The sequence below is a fragment of the Hemitrygon akajei genome, chromosome 15 (assembly GCF_048418815.1).
Source record: "Hemitrygon akajei chromosome 15, sHemAka1.3, whole genome shotgun sequence".
NCBI lineage: Eukaryota > Metazoa > Chordata > Chondrichthyes > Myliobatiformes > Dasyatidae > Hemitrygon > Hemitrygon akajei.
The window spans coordinates 20,276,573-20,292,689 of NC_133138.1; the positions used below are offsets into that span (position 1 = coordinate 20,276,573).

Genomic DNA, 16,117 nt, shown 5'->3' on the forward strand with positions numbered 1-16,117 from the left:
TAAATCAATTTGGTTCATAAGTTACTCAATATGGTAACCATATATCTACAGTATTCTAATGAATGGCATCAAAAGCCTATAATAATAAGAAAGAACAGTTTCTAGAAGTAGAGATAGACAAGAAACTAGTTTTCCCAATCATAAGGATGAACATATGCCCATAATGTCAGACTTTGAATTTGATACTATTATGTGAGCTTGTTTGTATGTAGGGGTGTCTATAGGTGGGGTGTTCTTAAACCGGGGTTAGCCTGTAAATGTCTTCCTTTATGGATAATTGAGAACCATGGGTTTTAGTTCCAGAATATTGGGGTCACCCATTGAAAGGGAAGAAGAAGAAGAGGAATGTTTTTCATTCATGATTATGAATCCTTGAGGGCTGTCAAACTTGAATATTTGAATATATTCAAGGCTAAGGTAGGCATATTTTTTGACTATATGGCTTGAGGAGCTATATGGCCTACTCATACTTCTCATGCTCTTATGAATACCAGGTCATCAACCTTTTTTAGACATTTTATTGTGTAAATAATTTAATTAATAATCATTTTTGGGATCAGGCCATTGGCACTCAGGGTGGCAGTTATTGGCCTCACAATAGTGGCTGTGAACTGAACTAATGGCACTTCAGAGGAAACTTAAAAATCAAACACTTGTGGTGAATCTAGAGTCACATGTGGGCTTGACCTAGTAAGGAGAATAAATTTTACCCCTTAAATGAATTAATGAACCAAGTAGACTTACAATAATCAAGATTTGTTTGTGGTCATCATGAACGAGGCTCATTAATGCTTTTTCCCAAATTCAAGGTTATAAAATCCACAGATGATATGGTGGGATTTCAAAAGTAACCTATCTTGTACTCCTTCCACTCCCCTGACCGACTTATTCTGGTTTCTTCCCCCTTCCATTCCAATCCTAATGAAGGGTTTGGCCCATATTAGCCACTTCTTATTCCTATCCATAGATGCTGCCTGACCTGCTGAATTCTTTGAGCATTTTGTGTGTTTACTCTGAATTTCCAGTATCTGAGGAATCTCTCGTGTTAATAATAAATTTTCCCAATAACATTTCACTGTATCAAGTCTTTCTACACAACTAATTTCCAAGGCAACCAGCCTATACTTTCTCTCACGTTTGTAATTCAGGCAAATGTCTTTGACCTGAAATGTTAACTGTGTCTCTTTCCACAGAGGTTGCTTGACTGGCTGAGTGTTTCCAATATTCACCGGTTCTATTCTATATTAACTTGTTGTCTGTTTTCAGCAGACCTTGTGAAAGGCAGACTCTTATTAAATTAATTATTTCTCAAATTCTGTTTTGCAGTCTTCTCCCTTAAATCCCCTTGAAACAGATGAATGTCTTGAGACAAATCTCAGAACCCAAGTGCTGAGCACATAATTGTGTTGTGAGCTTGTTATTTTTCAGGGTGAAACTGATTGTTTAATCGCTGCCATTCAAACATTCCTCCAGGAGGATGGGGTTCCTCCTTGTCATGGGGTTTGGAGGCTGGCAGTCCTCGATGGCCCAGAAACCTATGTTGACTGGAGTCAGTGCCTTGTGCGTAGGCTCTGGGTAGAGTCATCCATGCTAAACAGGTCAAAAGGTAAGAGGCCAGACTAAGAGTGGTCACTGGTCCTCTAAGTTCAGGGGTTCAGCTCAGGGCTAACAACCCTGACTGGTCAAAAGAAAATCGTTACTGAAACAGCAAAAAAGATTCCTTCTATGTGGCCAAGGACAGTCAGAATTGGAGGATCTTTATTGCCGCCCTAAACACCAGCAGTGTAACGGGCAATTAATTAATTAATTCAAACATTACCGCTGGACTGATTGACTAGCAAGAATGACATTAAAATTGTGGCCTTGCCAGCAGTCAGGAGAAACTGCAGATGAGCACCCCCATTATGCATTGTAAGACCGTGTAGTTCTATGCCTAGGCAAACAGCATTTGTTTAAAGTGTTCTTCCAAAAAGAGTCAAATTTAAAGTTTTGTGCATGCTCTTGTCAATGACACTCACATCACAGTATAAGTAACAACATTAATTTCAGATAAAGCACTGACAGAAAGAACGTAAGTTGACAACGACACAGAGAAGACTCTTTTAAATGAAATACCTCTGGGGCTCATCAGCGTAGCCTCGACTGCCTTCCCCCCATCTCCGCATCTGGCTTCATCAAAAGGCAAGCACTGTTCTCCAGTCCCTGCTACCACCTCTGAGTTGGAAGCAAGATCCCTTGCTCCATCAAGAGATTTAACACGGATGATCTGACGACTATTTGTGTCCGACACATACAATGCCCCTGTGACAGGATCTACTGCCATGAAGTATTTATGGGCAGGGTTGTTGCTTTAAAATGAAAGGAAAGCATAAATTAGGTTGTGATTCTATTTCCAAAGGTAAAAGCACATCTGCAGCAACAGTTTGGGGAAAATAGCTTTAAATGCATATCCAGGAAATACTGTGGCACATCCTACTTTCTTCCAATAGTACAATATCAGGATAACACCCTTTACTGTACAACATTAAATCTCAGTTTTTATATTAGCCATCCTATGCTCTATGAATAAATCTGTTATGAAAATTAACATCAGTTTTAATTGATTTAAGAAGTTGTGCCCACAATAACTTGATGAGTATCTGTCTATTTCATACATCAGTCTGTCCTCCACAGGCGTGGTTCTGTGGTTCTGACACCTTAATCTCCCAACAAAATTCTAAACACATAGATCAAAGTTTGAGTACTAGCTTAAGTTATGACCCAAATTTGAGGCGATATAATTTATGTATCTCTCTGATAATTTCATTATGACATGCCATTTTCACAACAAGATCTAATACACTTTTAAACGAGATTGAAGATCTCAGCGAGAAACCAAATTCTATTTAAATTGAGTTTAGATCTGAAATTCTGATTTGTGCTCATTTATGATTTGAAACTAGTTTTTGATTTGAAGCAATTGAGCTGGAATGACCAACAATCAAGTCTTAAAAATGGGAAGGCCATTAGTACAACTAATATTACAGTTTTTCTTTAAAGTAATTGTGGAACCTATTATCTTCATAAGAACAGATTCTACAAGTTATTACATAGTTGATATAATGAATACGCAGTTTAGACACCAAATCCCTCACCATATCACCATGTCCTTTATTGTCCTTATTTGAACATTCTGAATTTATTTTTTTTTACTGGCAATTGCCTGTTCCTTTAATTTTTTTCACCATTTTCATAGAGGTCTTCTTGCTTCAGTACTCTCCATGTGTTACACAAATAATGAAGCATAAATAATGTCTCAAGAAAACAAATGATGATATATCAATACTGTTGCAGATATAAGTTTTATTCAAGGAGTCTAATTAAAAGACTTGCCACGTTTTCTATTATTGGCCATTTATAATCTTCTGTATATTTAACATTCTTGCAGATGGAAGAACGATTTTGTAATAAAATCTCAAAGTTATATTCACAATATTTCACTCCACAAGGGCATGGTGCCAATTTTATAAAAATTGCATTCAAAAGACTAAACAATATAATAAGTTCAATAAAATAATAGAATTGATATTCATTTATAAATATTGTAATAGAGACAGTAGCTCTATGGGTAAGTACTATCGGTTAATCACAACTAGTAAATAAATATGTCTATGTGACCTCCCCATAGATACATTCTAAGAATATACTTTTAACATGGCAACAGTTACTCCTTCATGTAGCACTAGGAATTCTGCGTTTTGTTTATTTCCTCACCGCTTATCTTGCCTCTTCCTTCATCGCTCCAGATGTAATGGAAGCCTTGCCAGAGTAATTTACCAGCAATATCAGCCATTTTCCAGTCTCCAAACTAAATGCCCATTATTCAGGAACAATCTGGATTTACTGTGAGTATTGGCTATTTAATCAGAGGACCAAAAAAGCTAAATCTGATTCTACAAGCGCCCAGAGCTGAAACAGTTCAAGCAAGCGGTCGCTTGACAGTGATTCGAAATAGGATTTGATCTGAGGTTGTGGAATAAAATTAATGCTGCCAGAGTTGAGAGCAACTAACTCAATATAACCTGGAATACTCACGGGTCACCTCCTCTCTGCCTAACACTGATAAATCAGATGGGCTATTGCTCTATACTCTATTAAATAAAATAGACCAATCAAAGACAGTTTGGTTGATTTCCAGCTCAGTCAAGCATTTAACAATGCTTAAGGGCATCTTTAAATCAGGTAGAGAGGTGGTTGCTCTTAGGCACAGAGCTGAAAATCCAGGGTTTGAATTTAATCCCACTAGTCTGACTGAACTGGCAAGAGAACACCCTGCAAGACTCAGCAGCCTCCTCCTCACGTACAAATTGGGGTCCATGACATCATCAGAAACAGAACATGTTGGAAATACTGAGCAAGTCAGGTAGCATTCTTTGGAGAGAGAACCAAACTTAATGCTTCAGGTGACCAATCAATCATCAAAACTATTCATGCGATATGGTTTCATTGACCTGAGATATTAACTTTGTCTCTCTCCTCCTCAGGTGATGCAGAACTTGGTGAGTATCTCCAGCACTTTCTGTTTTGTATTAGTGATTCCAGTATTTTTATTTATTTATTGAGAAACAGCACAGAATCGGCCTTTCCAGGCCTCCAAGCTGTGCCAGCAGCAATCCACAGCTTAACCCTAGCCTAATCAAGGGCCAAATCACAATGGCCAATTAACCTAACAACCGGTACGTCTTTAGATTGCGGGAGGAAACCAGAACACCCAGCGGAAACCTATGCAGTCACAGGGAGAACATACAAACTCCTCACAGTCAGCAGGAATTAAACCTGGGTCGCTGGTACTGTAAAACATTGTGCTAACCTCTACACTGCTGTGCCACCCCACAATAATATCTACATTTTTTCTGATTTTCACAACGTCACATCTGATTACTATTTGAACTAGTAGCTTGTGCAGGAATCCAAGTTTGTTTTTTTCATAAAACTGAGCAACATTAGTAACTTTAATTCTAGAGCACAAAGGGAGGAATTGTTAGGTGCAAGTAGACAGTACCATGGAAGGTTAATAATTATAGCCTATAGATTTATTGTTTTCCAACCCTAATGAGAGGAAACACGAGAAGTAACTGGGAGAGTGGGATTGGAAATCATTGTAGAAAAATAAAGAAGAAACAAGAGGAGAGACATACATTAAAAACATGCATCTTTCACAACATTAGGACATTCCGAAGTTTTATAATACTAATGTGATTAACCAATTGTCTCTTTTTGTTCAGTGACATTATCTGATTCTAAATGGATGAAGGATTTAATAGAATTGACGGTGAAATGGGAAGAAAAGGATATCTGGCCTGGCTAAATGAGTTCAGTCAATAATGACTTAATAATAACAAAGGAAGAAAAATTAGCTTATATAAGTCTATTCAGATTCATTTTGCAAAACACAAAACAGCCAATGAATTACTTTTGAAGCTTGTAGGTAAAAGAAATAGTCAACAGGCATGCAGCAAAGCCTCGCAAACAGCAATGGGATAAATAATTAACCAACTCATTTTGGTGTTGCTGATTAATAAATAAAAAAGCAAAGCAAAGTTTGACACTGAGCTATCCATGCTAATATCAGGTCCAATGAGTAAAAGCTTGTTCAACAAGTTTAATGGAATTCTTAAAGGAAGGAAGACATGTAGAGAGATTTTGGGAAGAAATTACAAAGGCTGGCTCCTTTGTACCTGAAAAATTGTTCTGTGAGCTATACAGTTAATTTCAGAGATACCCAGGAAACAGAAATTAGAGGAGTACACATATCTCAGAGGACTGATGGGCTGGATCATACTAATTTAGGAGGAACGAGGTCAGAGATTCTTGAAAACCAGGCTGAGAATTTTAAAGTGGTAGCATTGCATACCCAGGAGGCAATGCTCAGCACTGTACAGAGTCATGGCGGACAAACAGAATTGCTGCAATACACACACAAGATGCTGGAGAAAATGAGCAGGTCAGGAAGCGTCTATGGAAAAGAATAAACAGTCGACATTTCAGGCTGAATCCCTTCATCATTTTGTGTGTTGCTTGGATTTCCATCTTTTGCAGAGAATTGCTGCACCACGTTTCCAGTCTCAAGTTCCAAAAGGGTAAAGCAGGCAAGCAGACCAGGATTCACCTGAAACAGTCAAGCCTAGAGATGACAAACTATCGGTGTGTGGTTCTGAACCAGATAAATTGAGATTCGAGTAGAATTAGGTGACGATGCAGAGAGGAATAATAAAAATGAACTGATTTTCATCTTGGGATCAATAATCATGCAAAGGTTTGGTCTTTTATCATCTCTCCTTATTGCTGTGGAGATGTAAGGAGTTTGTAGCAAGGGAAGAGATTCTCTCTTTCCAGAGTGCTTTGCTTCTCATTGGATAAGTAAACAATATTGATAAAATAGAGGCTTCAGGTGATGAGGAGGAGCTCAGTATTGTCATTGAACATATGGAAACTGAAAAAAAACATCCATTGCACACAAGTACCAGGAAAAGATTACTTTCAACAACAGAAAGTCTGAAAACTTCCCTGATGATAAACTAAACTCATCTTGCCTGGGCCCTAGCCACCTACGAGGTGCCGACTTTTACAAAGAAGGGATCCGTATGCTCCACGACCGCTGGACTAAGTGTGTAAATGTAGGAAACACGAATGTGCTAGGTTTTCTAAAATTGACTCCTTCTACTGTAGGCCATGAACTTATCAATCACCCCTGCTGTGGACCACTTCTACAAAGGAGGGATCCGTGTGCTCCATGACCGCTGGACTAAGTGTGAAAATGTAGGAGGGGACTATGTTGAAAAATAAATATGCTAGGTTTTCTAAAATTGACTCCTTCTACCTCAGGCCCCAAACTGATCAATCACCCCTCGGATATTGTGAGGAGTTTGAGTGTCATCCAGAAATATAAAGAACCAAGTCACATGAATGCAGCAGCTGAAGGGAGAGGGCTAACAGCCAGAAGTCTTAGTGCAAATTGGTACCAATGACATCGGTGGAAAAAAGGAGGAGGTCCTGAAGAGAGAATTCAGGGAGTTGGGTAGGAAGCTGAAAAGCAGGACATCCAGGGTAGTAATCTCAGGATTGCTGCCTGTGCCATGTGCTAACAAGCACAAGAATAGCATGATCAGGAATATTAATGCATGGCTGAGAGACTGGTGTAAAGGGCAGAGCTTCGGGTTTCTGGATCATTGGGGCCTCTTCTGGGCCTGTACAAAAAGGATGGGTAACACCTGAACCCAACTGGGTTCAATATCCTAGCAGGCAGGTTTAATAGAGCTGTTTGGGAGGGTATAAACTAATTTGGCAGGGGGATGGGAACTGGAGTGATAGGGCTGAGGAAGGGGAAAACAGAGCTAAATCAAAGATAGCGTGCAACAGAGATGATAGAAAGGACAGGCAGGAGATAAGGCATTATCACAGCCAGTGGGACGAGTTACAGGGCAATGGAGGTGTGGTGGGGTTAAAACAGAAAGCAACAAATACTGGGCTGAAAGTATTATACTTGAATGCTTGCAGCATAAGAAATAAAATGGACAATCTTGAAATTCAGCTACAGATTGGCAAGTATGATGTCGTGGTCATCTCTGAAACTTGGCTGAAGGATAGCTGCCATTGGGAGCTGAACATCCAAGGATATACAGTGTATCAGAAAGATAGGCTAGTAGGAAGAGTGGGTGGCATGGCCCTGTGATTAAGAAATATTAAATCATTAGAAAGGGACGACATAGGATCTGAAGGTGTAGGGTCTCTATGGGTTGAGTTAAAAAATGGCAAGGATAAAAGGACCCTAATGGCAGTTGAATACAGGCCTCCAAACAGCAGCCGGGATGTGGATTACAAATTACAACAGGAGATAGAAAAGGCGTGTCAGAAAGGCAATGTCATGATAATTGTTGGGGATTTTAAGATGAAAGTGGATTGGGAAAACCAGGTCAGTACTGGACCAAAAGAGAGAGAATTTGTGGAATGTCTAAGGGATGTCTTTTTAGAACAGCTTGTTGTTGAGCCCACTAGGGGATCGGCTGTGCTGGATTGGGTGTTGTGCAATGATCCGGAAGTGATAAGAGAGCTTAAGATTAAGGAACTCTTAGGGAACAGTGATCACAATATGATCAAGTTCACTTTGAACTTTGAGAAGAAGAAAATAAATTTCAATGTGTCAGTATTTCAGTGGAATAAATGAAATGACAATGGCATGAGAGGGGAACTGGCCAGGGTTGACTGGAAAGGGACATTAGCAGGGAGGACAGCAGAGCAGAAATGGCTGGAGTTTCTGTTAAAAATGAGGGAAGTGCAAGACAGATATATTCCAAATAAGAAGAAATTTTTGAATGGAATAAGGATACTACCATGGCTGACAAGTGAAGTCAGAGCCGAAGTAAAAGCAAAAGAGAGGGCATACAATGAAGCCAAACATAGTGGCAAGATAGAGGATTGGGAAGTTTTTAAAAACTTGCAGAAGGAAACTAAAAAGGTCATTAGGAAGGAAAAGATGGATTAGGAAAGGAAGCTGGCGATTAATATCGAAGAAGATACTAAAAGCTTTTTTAAGTATATAAAGGGTAAAAGAGAATTGAGGATAGATATAAGACCAATGGAAAATGACGGTGGAGATACTGTAATGAGAGACGCAGAGATGGCAGAGGAACTGAATGCGTATTTTACATCAGGCTTCACAGTGCAAGACATCTGCATTATACCAGACATCCAAGAATGTCGGAAGTGATGTATGTGAAGTGAAAGTTATGACTGAGAAGGTGCTCAGGAAGCTTAATGGTCTGAGGGTGGATAAATCTCCTGGATCTGATGGAATGCACCATCGGGTTCTGAAGAAAGTAGATGGAGAGATTGCAGAGGCATTAACAACAACCTTTCAAGAATCGATAAGATTCTGCAATTGTAGTGGATGACTGGAAAATTGCAGATGTTACTCTGCTATTTAAGGAGGATGGGAGGCAGCAAAAAGGAAACTATAGACCTGCTAGCCTAACATCAGTGGTTGAAAAGTTGCTGGAATCGATAGTTAGGGATGAGATTACCTGGAGGCACATGACAAGATAGGCCAAAGCCAGAAAGGAAAATCCTGCCTGACTAACTTACTGCATTTTTTTGAGGAAGTTACAAGCAGGGGAGACAAAGGAGATGCAGTGGATGTGGTGTACAGTCGGCCCTCCTTATCCGTGGGGGATTGGTTCCAGGACCCCCTGCGTATACCAAAATTCGCAGATGCTCAAGTCCCTTTATCAGTGCGGTGGTCTTTAGGACCCAGCGGAACCCCAGACTTTATTTAACATGTCTTTGTGCGGTGAACATCAGGACCTGGCATCGCAGCTCTGAATCCGCAGTGTTTCTGTTCATGGAAATAATCCGATTGCGATTGAAAATAAGGTTGAAGTAATAAAGCGATTGGAAAGAGGTGAAATGCCATCGGTCATTGGAAAAGCATTAGGCTACAGTCGGTCAACGATCGGAACAATTTTAATGGAGAATGTGAAAGGCCCTGCCCCGATGAAAGCTACAATTATTACTAAGCAATGTAGTGGTTTAATTATTGAAATACATATGTTTCTTAAGTGTTTTATATACATAGAAAGGTAAGACATGTACTATATATTAAGAAAAACGTTTGACTAACTGACGCTAAAGAATACCAAATGTACCTGTTCTGACTTAAAATCTGACTTAAAGACGGACTCAGGAACGGAACTCATTCATAACCCGGGGACTGCCTGTACTTTTAAGTCATTTCTAAATTACTTCTAATACCTAATACAATGTAAATGCTATGTAAATAGTTGTTATATTGTATTGTTTAGGGAATAATGACAAGAAAAAATAGTCTGTACATGCTCAAGCAATGAGTGCTGCTGAGAGAACTTCCCGGGTTTTCCTGATCCGCGGTTGGTTGAATCTGTGCATACGGAATCCGCGGATAAGGAGGGCTAACTGTACTTGGATTTTCAGAAAGCCTTGACCACGTGCCACACATGAGGTTACTTAGCAAGATTAGAGCCCATGGAGTTACAGGGAAGTTACTAGCATGGGTGGAGCATTGGCTGATCAGCTGAAAGCAGAGAGTGGGAATAAAGGGATCCTATTCTGGCTGGCTGCCGGTTACCAGTGGAATTCCACAGGGGTCGCTGTTGGGACCACTGTTTTTTTTATGATGTATGTCAATGATTTGGACTATGGGATTAACGGATTTGTGGCTAAATTTGCCGATGATACAAAGATAGGTGGAGGACTGGGTAATGTTGAGGAAACAGCGAGCCTGCAGAGAGACTTTGATAGTTTAGGGGAATGGGCAAAGAAGTGGCAAATTAAATACAATGTTGGAAAGTATATGGTCATGCACTTTGGTGGAAGAAATAAATGGGCAGACTATTATTTAGAGGAAATTCAAAACATAGAGATGCAAAGGGCTTGGGAGACCAAACTTGGAGTGTTGTGTGCAGTTTTGGGCTCCTTATTTTGGAAAGGATATACTGACATTGGAGAGGGTTCAGAGAAGATTCACAGGAATGATTCCAGGAATGAAAGAGTTACTGCATCTGGCAGCTCTTGGGCTGTATTTCCTGGAGTTCAGGAGAATAAGGGGGGATCTCATAGAAATATTCTGAATATTAAAAGGCCTGAACAGATTAGATATGGCAAAGTTATTTCCCATGCTAGGGGAGTCCAGGACAAGAGGGCACAACTTCAGGATTGAAGTACGTCCATTTAGAACAGAGATGTGAAGAAATTATATTAGTCAGAGGGTGGTAAATCTGTGGAATATGTTGCCACGAGTGGCTGTGGAGGCCAAGTCATTGGGTGCATTTAAGCCAGAGATAGATTCTTCATTAGCCAGGGCATCAAAAGGGTATGGGGAGAAGGGAGGGGAGTTGGGATGACTGGAAGAATGGGATCAGAAATGATTGAATGGCAGAGCAGATTCAATGGGCCAAATGGCCTACTTCTGCTCCTATATCTTATATCTTATGGTCTTATAAGTCTGGTGGCTAGTGGCTACCTTCAAACTTTCACAGCATACAAACAAAATGTCGAGAGTGTGATGAAATACTCCTCCCCAGACTCGATGGTTCCCTCTCCAACAATACTCAGGAAGCACAACACCATCTGGGACACAGCAGCCTGCGTTAGCCAGATGAACATTAGCTCCTTCCATCATCAGTGTAATGTGGGTGCTGTGTTTACCTTCTGTAAGATGCTAAGATTTCAACCACTCTTCCAAAACTCATTCAGCAACTACAATTGGTAAGCGCAGCAAGAGCATTGAACACCGCTAACCGAACACTGTCCTTCAAGTTGCTCGCTGTCTTGCCCTGGAAGTATATTTTTATGCTTATACAGGAGTTGAAATCTAGAAAGTGCAACTCCAAAAGCATTGTGTGAATACATTCACTGAGTGGACTTCAGCAGCTCAAGAATACCTTCTCAAAGGCAAAAGTGAATGGATGTTAAATTTTTGATGTGCGTAAGTGCATAAATGAACAGATCTCATGCTGTCGCTTCAAATAATTTTCCTGTGGGATGGTATATATGTGAGAATAAAAATGGGGCTACAGATAGATCCTTGGGAGGCAGGCAGAGAAGCCATGACTACTAATTGGTTTACGGCTCAATAGATAAGACTGAGATTAGGTGAGGAGGATGGTTTAAAAGTCTGCAGGCAGGTCCAAGAAGCATAAGGAGGGATAATGGAATTTAATTACAGTTACATAGAGCACATGAAAAATGATGATTGCCATATATATTGTGTAGGTGTTTTTAAAAACCTTCACTTGAAAATTCTCACCCTGGTTTTCAGTTTCTTCCGTGGCCTCTTCCTTCCATACATAAAATGATTGGCCTAGCATTCAACAAACTGAGTTGCCTGCTCTCCTCTAGTTCTGATCGTTTGGCCACCTTGATTTTAATCAGTCCACTGCTGGTCCAGTGCAATCAAACTGCCAAAATCTGAAATGCTTCCCCAAAATCTCCAAAATACAATCTTTCTTAAAGACACTCTTTAAAACCTCTTTTTTTGTTGCTAAAGGCTTCGACAAATCAAATTAATATTTGCTTATATGGCTCAGTGTCAGATTTTGCTTGATAATGCTGCCTTGGGACATTTTACAAGGTTAATGGAGACAGAGAAACACAAGTAGTGCTTATTCTTGTTGATTCAGTACTGTAACAAAAGCTGATTTGAAGGATTCATACCAGAGTAAATGTAGGCATGGTCTTGGGGACAACATGCACTTTAGCAAGGAAAGAGCTGTTGGAGGCTTGGTAGACAGAGAGTTGATGAGCAATGAAGGAAGACCTGATGGGAATGTATGAAGAGAGAACTCTTCTATTGGTCCTCCATCAAACCCAGGAAAGGAAAGTGAGTTGAAAACTCTTCAGTGAAGTTAGTGTTGAGGGACTCACAGTTAAATTGAGCTTGCATAAGATAAGATGGGAGGCAGGAGAGACACTCGATTGAGAGGCAATTTCAGGATATGGGTGATGATGGAAATTTGAGAGTAAGTTTAGCCAAATCAACTAAGCGAAGGAGGAAGCTGATCGAGGTCTCTCCATAGTGACAGATATGTTTGTGCAACCTTTAAGCTTTCTGCTAGAGATAAATGACAAAGAAACAGGAAAGGATGTTCAAGAAGCTGCTATTAAGGAGAGCAAAGATGGTTTAGGTTACTATTTTATTCTACAATAATCCTCGTATAATGACATTCTGGTAAGTAAAAGGTTTTGTTTGGTTCAGCAAGATCAGTTTGCAAATGGCATAACCAAATGTATGCCAGATCCATTTAAGCTGGCATTGTTAGGCTTAAGGGACTGGCGGTGAAGATGTACTGGAGGAGGTGCTAGAGTGAAGTGCCTTTATAAATATAATAGGAAGTGGGATTTCAAAGATGGAGATGAGGGATTAGATGAACTCAACAGTCAAGGAAATGTTATGATAAAGATAATAACATCTTATCTAAAGATGTAATGAAAATTGAATGGCACCTTATATGGGGCACACAAATTGTGTATTGTGTGGTGGCCAAAGAGGTCTCCTTTATAGTTTTGGTGCAGTTTTTCAGTGGCATACAAGGCCTAAGGTACTGCATATGACTGAACAACTCTTTAAAATTAATGGCCGTATTTTAGCACTGCTGAGCCTTCAAATTTCATGGGGCTAGTTTATGGTGTGGGTGACACAAAGGGGGCAGGTTGAGGTTGATTCCTAATAGGGATCAATAGAGATCAAGTAAGGAATCTGGAATGAGTGTAAAGCAATGAGCCTTAATGTCAGTACAGGGTGCGGGTGTCAGAGAGGCTGTGATTGGAAAAGAACTGAATGATCTAGTCGGAGAGTGGTATAAAAAAAAGTGATCTTATGTGGCCTTTATCAGATATGAAGTTTGGACTAGTGAAGTGCAGAACCTCCCCATTTGAATAATGTCCTGGTTATCTTTCACATCCACCAGAAAGGTGAGGTGGGCTATTGGTTTGACGTCACATGAAAAAAAGCAACAGCCTTCCGTTTCAAAACAGCTGACTCAGTTCCTGGAGTAGGGCTTGAAATCCTTGGTTTTGATGATGTTTTGAAGACATAATATTGTTCCAAAAGGTGGCGTTAACTTTGCTTTTTCTACTCTAAAGCTACAGAAAAATTGTCACAGATACAGCCCAGAGGTTTTTCCCTCTTCCCCTCTTGTGCTAGTAAACTATAAACTAAACACAAGGACATACACCACTGGCAACTTCTAACCACTGATAGTACTTATTCACAGAATTACCTCTGTCTAACGCAGATGGAACAGTAATAGGACAAAGAAATGAGACAAGATATTCTCTCTCAAGAAGACAGGTTAAAGTGATTGGCTTACCTATGTCTAAAATCTTTATTTCTTTGTGGAAAGACAGCAAAAGAGAAAGAGGAACAGGCAAAAATTATCTGAGACATACATTATTACATCATTAGTTTATTAAATGATTGCTGAAGCTCTTAAACACTGACAGACGTGATGGGAAAAAAAGTTACTAAAAATTAAAATTGAGATCGATATCAGCATTATAGCCAACAATATGTTTGTGGGCCTAATCATATTATCAATGAAATTGGTATGGTACAAATTTTAAATATTTTTTTCCTACTTGACTATAAAGAGTGTGAATTTTCTGATTTGTTAAATATTAAAGCCACATAATTCAGTAAATCAAATTGTTAGCATTATCTTTTGTGCAGAGGGATGCAAGTAGCAGTAATGAATTGAAATGTAGATATTGGAGATTTTAGGTTGTTCCAACACTCAATGCAAGACATGTTTGAACAGCTAACAAAAAAAGTGATATAAAAATAATAGAATGAGAACAAAAATTACCCAACATTGGTAACCAACAAATTTGTTTTCTCTCAGTTCTAGTAGCTGAGAACATCTTATTTATGTATTGACATTCAGTCCACTGCTTCAGCAGTTAATAAGCTCATACAATTTCCAAGTACAGAAAGCCTAAAATGAGTGCAGACATTCGTGCAGTGACATGCAATGTCTACTATTCAAAACTATCTGAATGAGACCTTTCCTTGTTAGGAATCTTCGCCCCCTCTGAGCAGCAATTCAGCAAGCTTCTTATTGTTTATGCATGCATTAAACTTTGAAGCTTTCTCTTTTGTTAAGCTATAAATTACCAATACATTTGTAATAGACAGAATGTTAGATAAATTTACTTATACATTTGTAATATATAGCATGCTGGAATAAAAGTGAGGATATCTGGTTGAACTAAAAGCGAAGAGGCAATTCCTTATTTGTGGAAAGAAAAGGAAATTCTGCAACCAAGGTATCAAGAATCATAGAATTCCATTTGAGTGAGCTGGCAGGCTATATTTGGCTTCCTACTCAGCATAATGTCTGCAACGTGTGGCAGCTCACTCCACGACTACTGCCAATTATGCCCCTTGACCACCTGCGAGAAGCTACATGTGTGCATCACCAGACAAGAATGGAACTTCACCTTTTCCTTACTTCCTGCAGGGAAGCACCTGCTTGCAACTCAGCATCCACCCTAATGGCATTGTTGAGATCAGAACAGGTTGGCTGAAGGTGAATTGCAAGCACACACTCTACTCCGGAGCATTATACATTGATTCATCAATGGGTTGGATCACCACATCGTCTTTTCATTTCATAGCCTTTCCTTCTGAGGCATTTTGACTGTCAAATTTCATAATGTCTTCCTAATGTTTGTCAGGACTAATCTGGGGGCGTACATAATGAAAATAATTGTGATCTGAATTGTGAGAAGAATTTCACTCAAAGGGAAATCCCTGAGGGAGGAAGGGCATGAATTTACCTTGGCCATCACAGTATTTAGGAAAGGGAATATAAGAAAAGGAAGATATTGTTTATGTTTGTGTCACAATAAATCGTGCTTAAACTGGACTGCATTAACTACAATAATCTATCACTGATATTCACAGAGCAACAATGGCTACAGCAGGAATATCCACATCATAACACTAGGAGTCTTATCTATCTACTGACCCTCCTATCACTATTTGCTGAGTAAATCATTACCATTATTCTTCGTAGAGGGATGATCCGTGAGTTTGGTGAATGAATATGAAAAGATAAGGATATGGCAAAAAAAAGAACTTTTAGTGTTTGAACACCACCACCACTAATAGGGTGCATATATGTTTCACAGACAATGTAGTAAAATCAAAACACACAAAGTTCTGGAGGAACTCTATCCAAGCTGTTCCACAGGTGCATCAATGAAAACTGAAGATTAATCAAAATGAAATGACTGGTAGTAAAAGTGGGATGTTTTTAAGAAATGTTAAAGGAGAAAATGGCATTAGAGAGTCAAAGAGAGTAGCAGGACAATTAAAGAAAGATGAAGTGCTAACAGGCTAAATAAATGTTCCAGGGACAGGGAGGGGCAAGGCATTGGGAAGGTTTTAAAAAATGCTGAACATTCAACATCAATCAGAATCAAATATAATTCATTTAGCATAGAGATGGTGAATGAATGTAACTATGTGTGAGTTATTGCAAAATATTAAGCCCAAATATGTTACAGCCCTGAATGTATTCCAGCCTATGGTGCGTGAAAACTG

General features: G+C 39.4%; 1 protein-coding gene across 13 annotated transcripts in view; it reads right to left on the reverse strand.

Moving 5' to 3' along the window:
* The window catches only part of tenm2a (teneurin transmembrane protein 2a), a 2,964,155-nt gene that overhangs the window by 24,176 nt on the left and 2,923,862 nt on the right, over window positions 1-16,117 (reverse strand). For 12 of the 13 annotated variants that reach the window (XM_073067293.1, XM_073067288.1, XM_073067292.1 and 9 more), the window contains 2 exons: window positions 13,881-13,901; window positions 2,116-2,348 (listed from right to left, as the gene is read on the reverse strand). In XM_073067293.1, the coding sequence (XP_072923394.1) occupies window positions 2,116-2,348; window positions 13,881-13,901 (254 nt within the window). The remainder of the gene's footprint in view (window positions 1-2,115; window positions 2,349-13,880; window positions 13,902-16,117) is intronic. The other variant, XM_073067291.1, reaches the window with a different exon arrangement.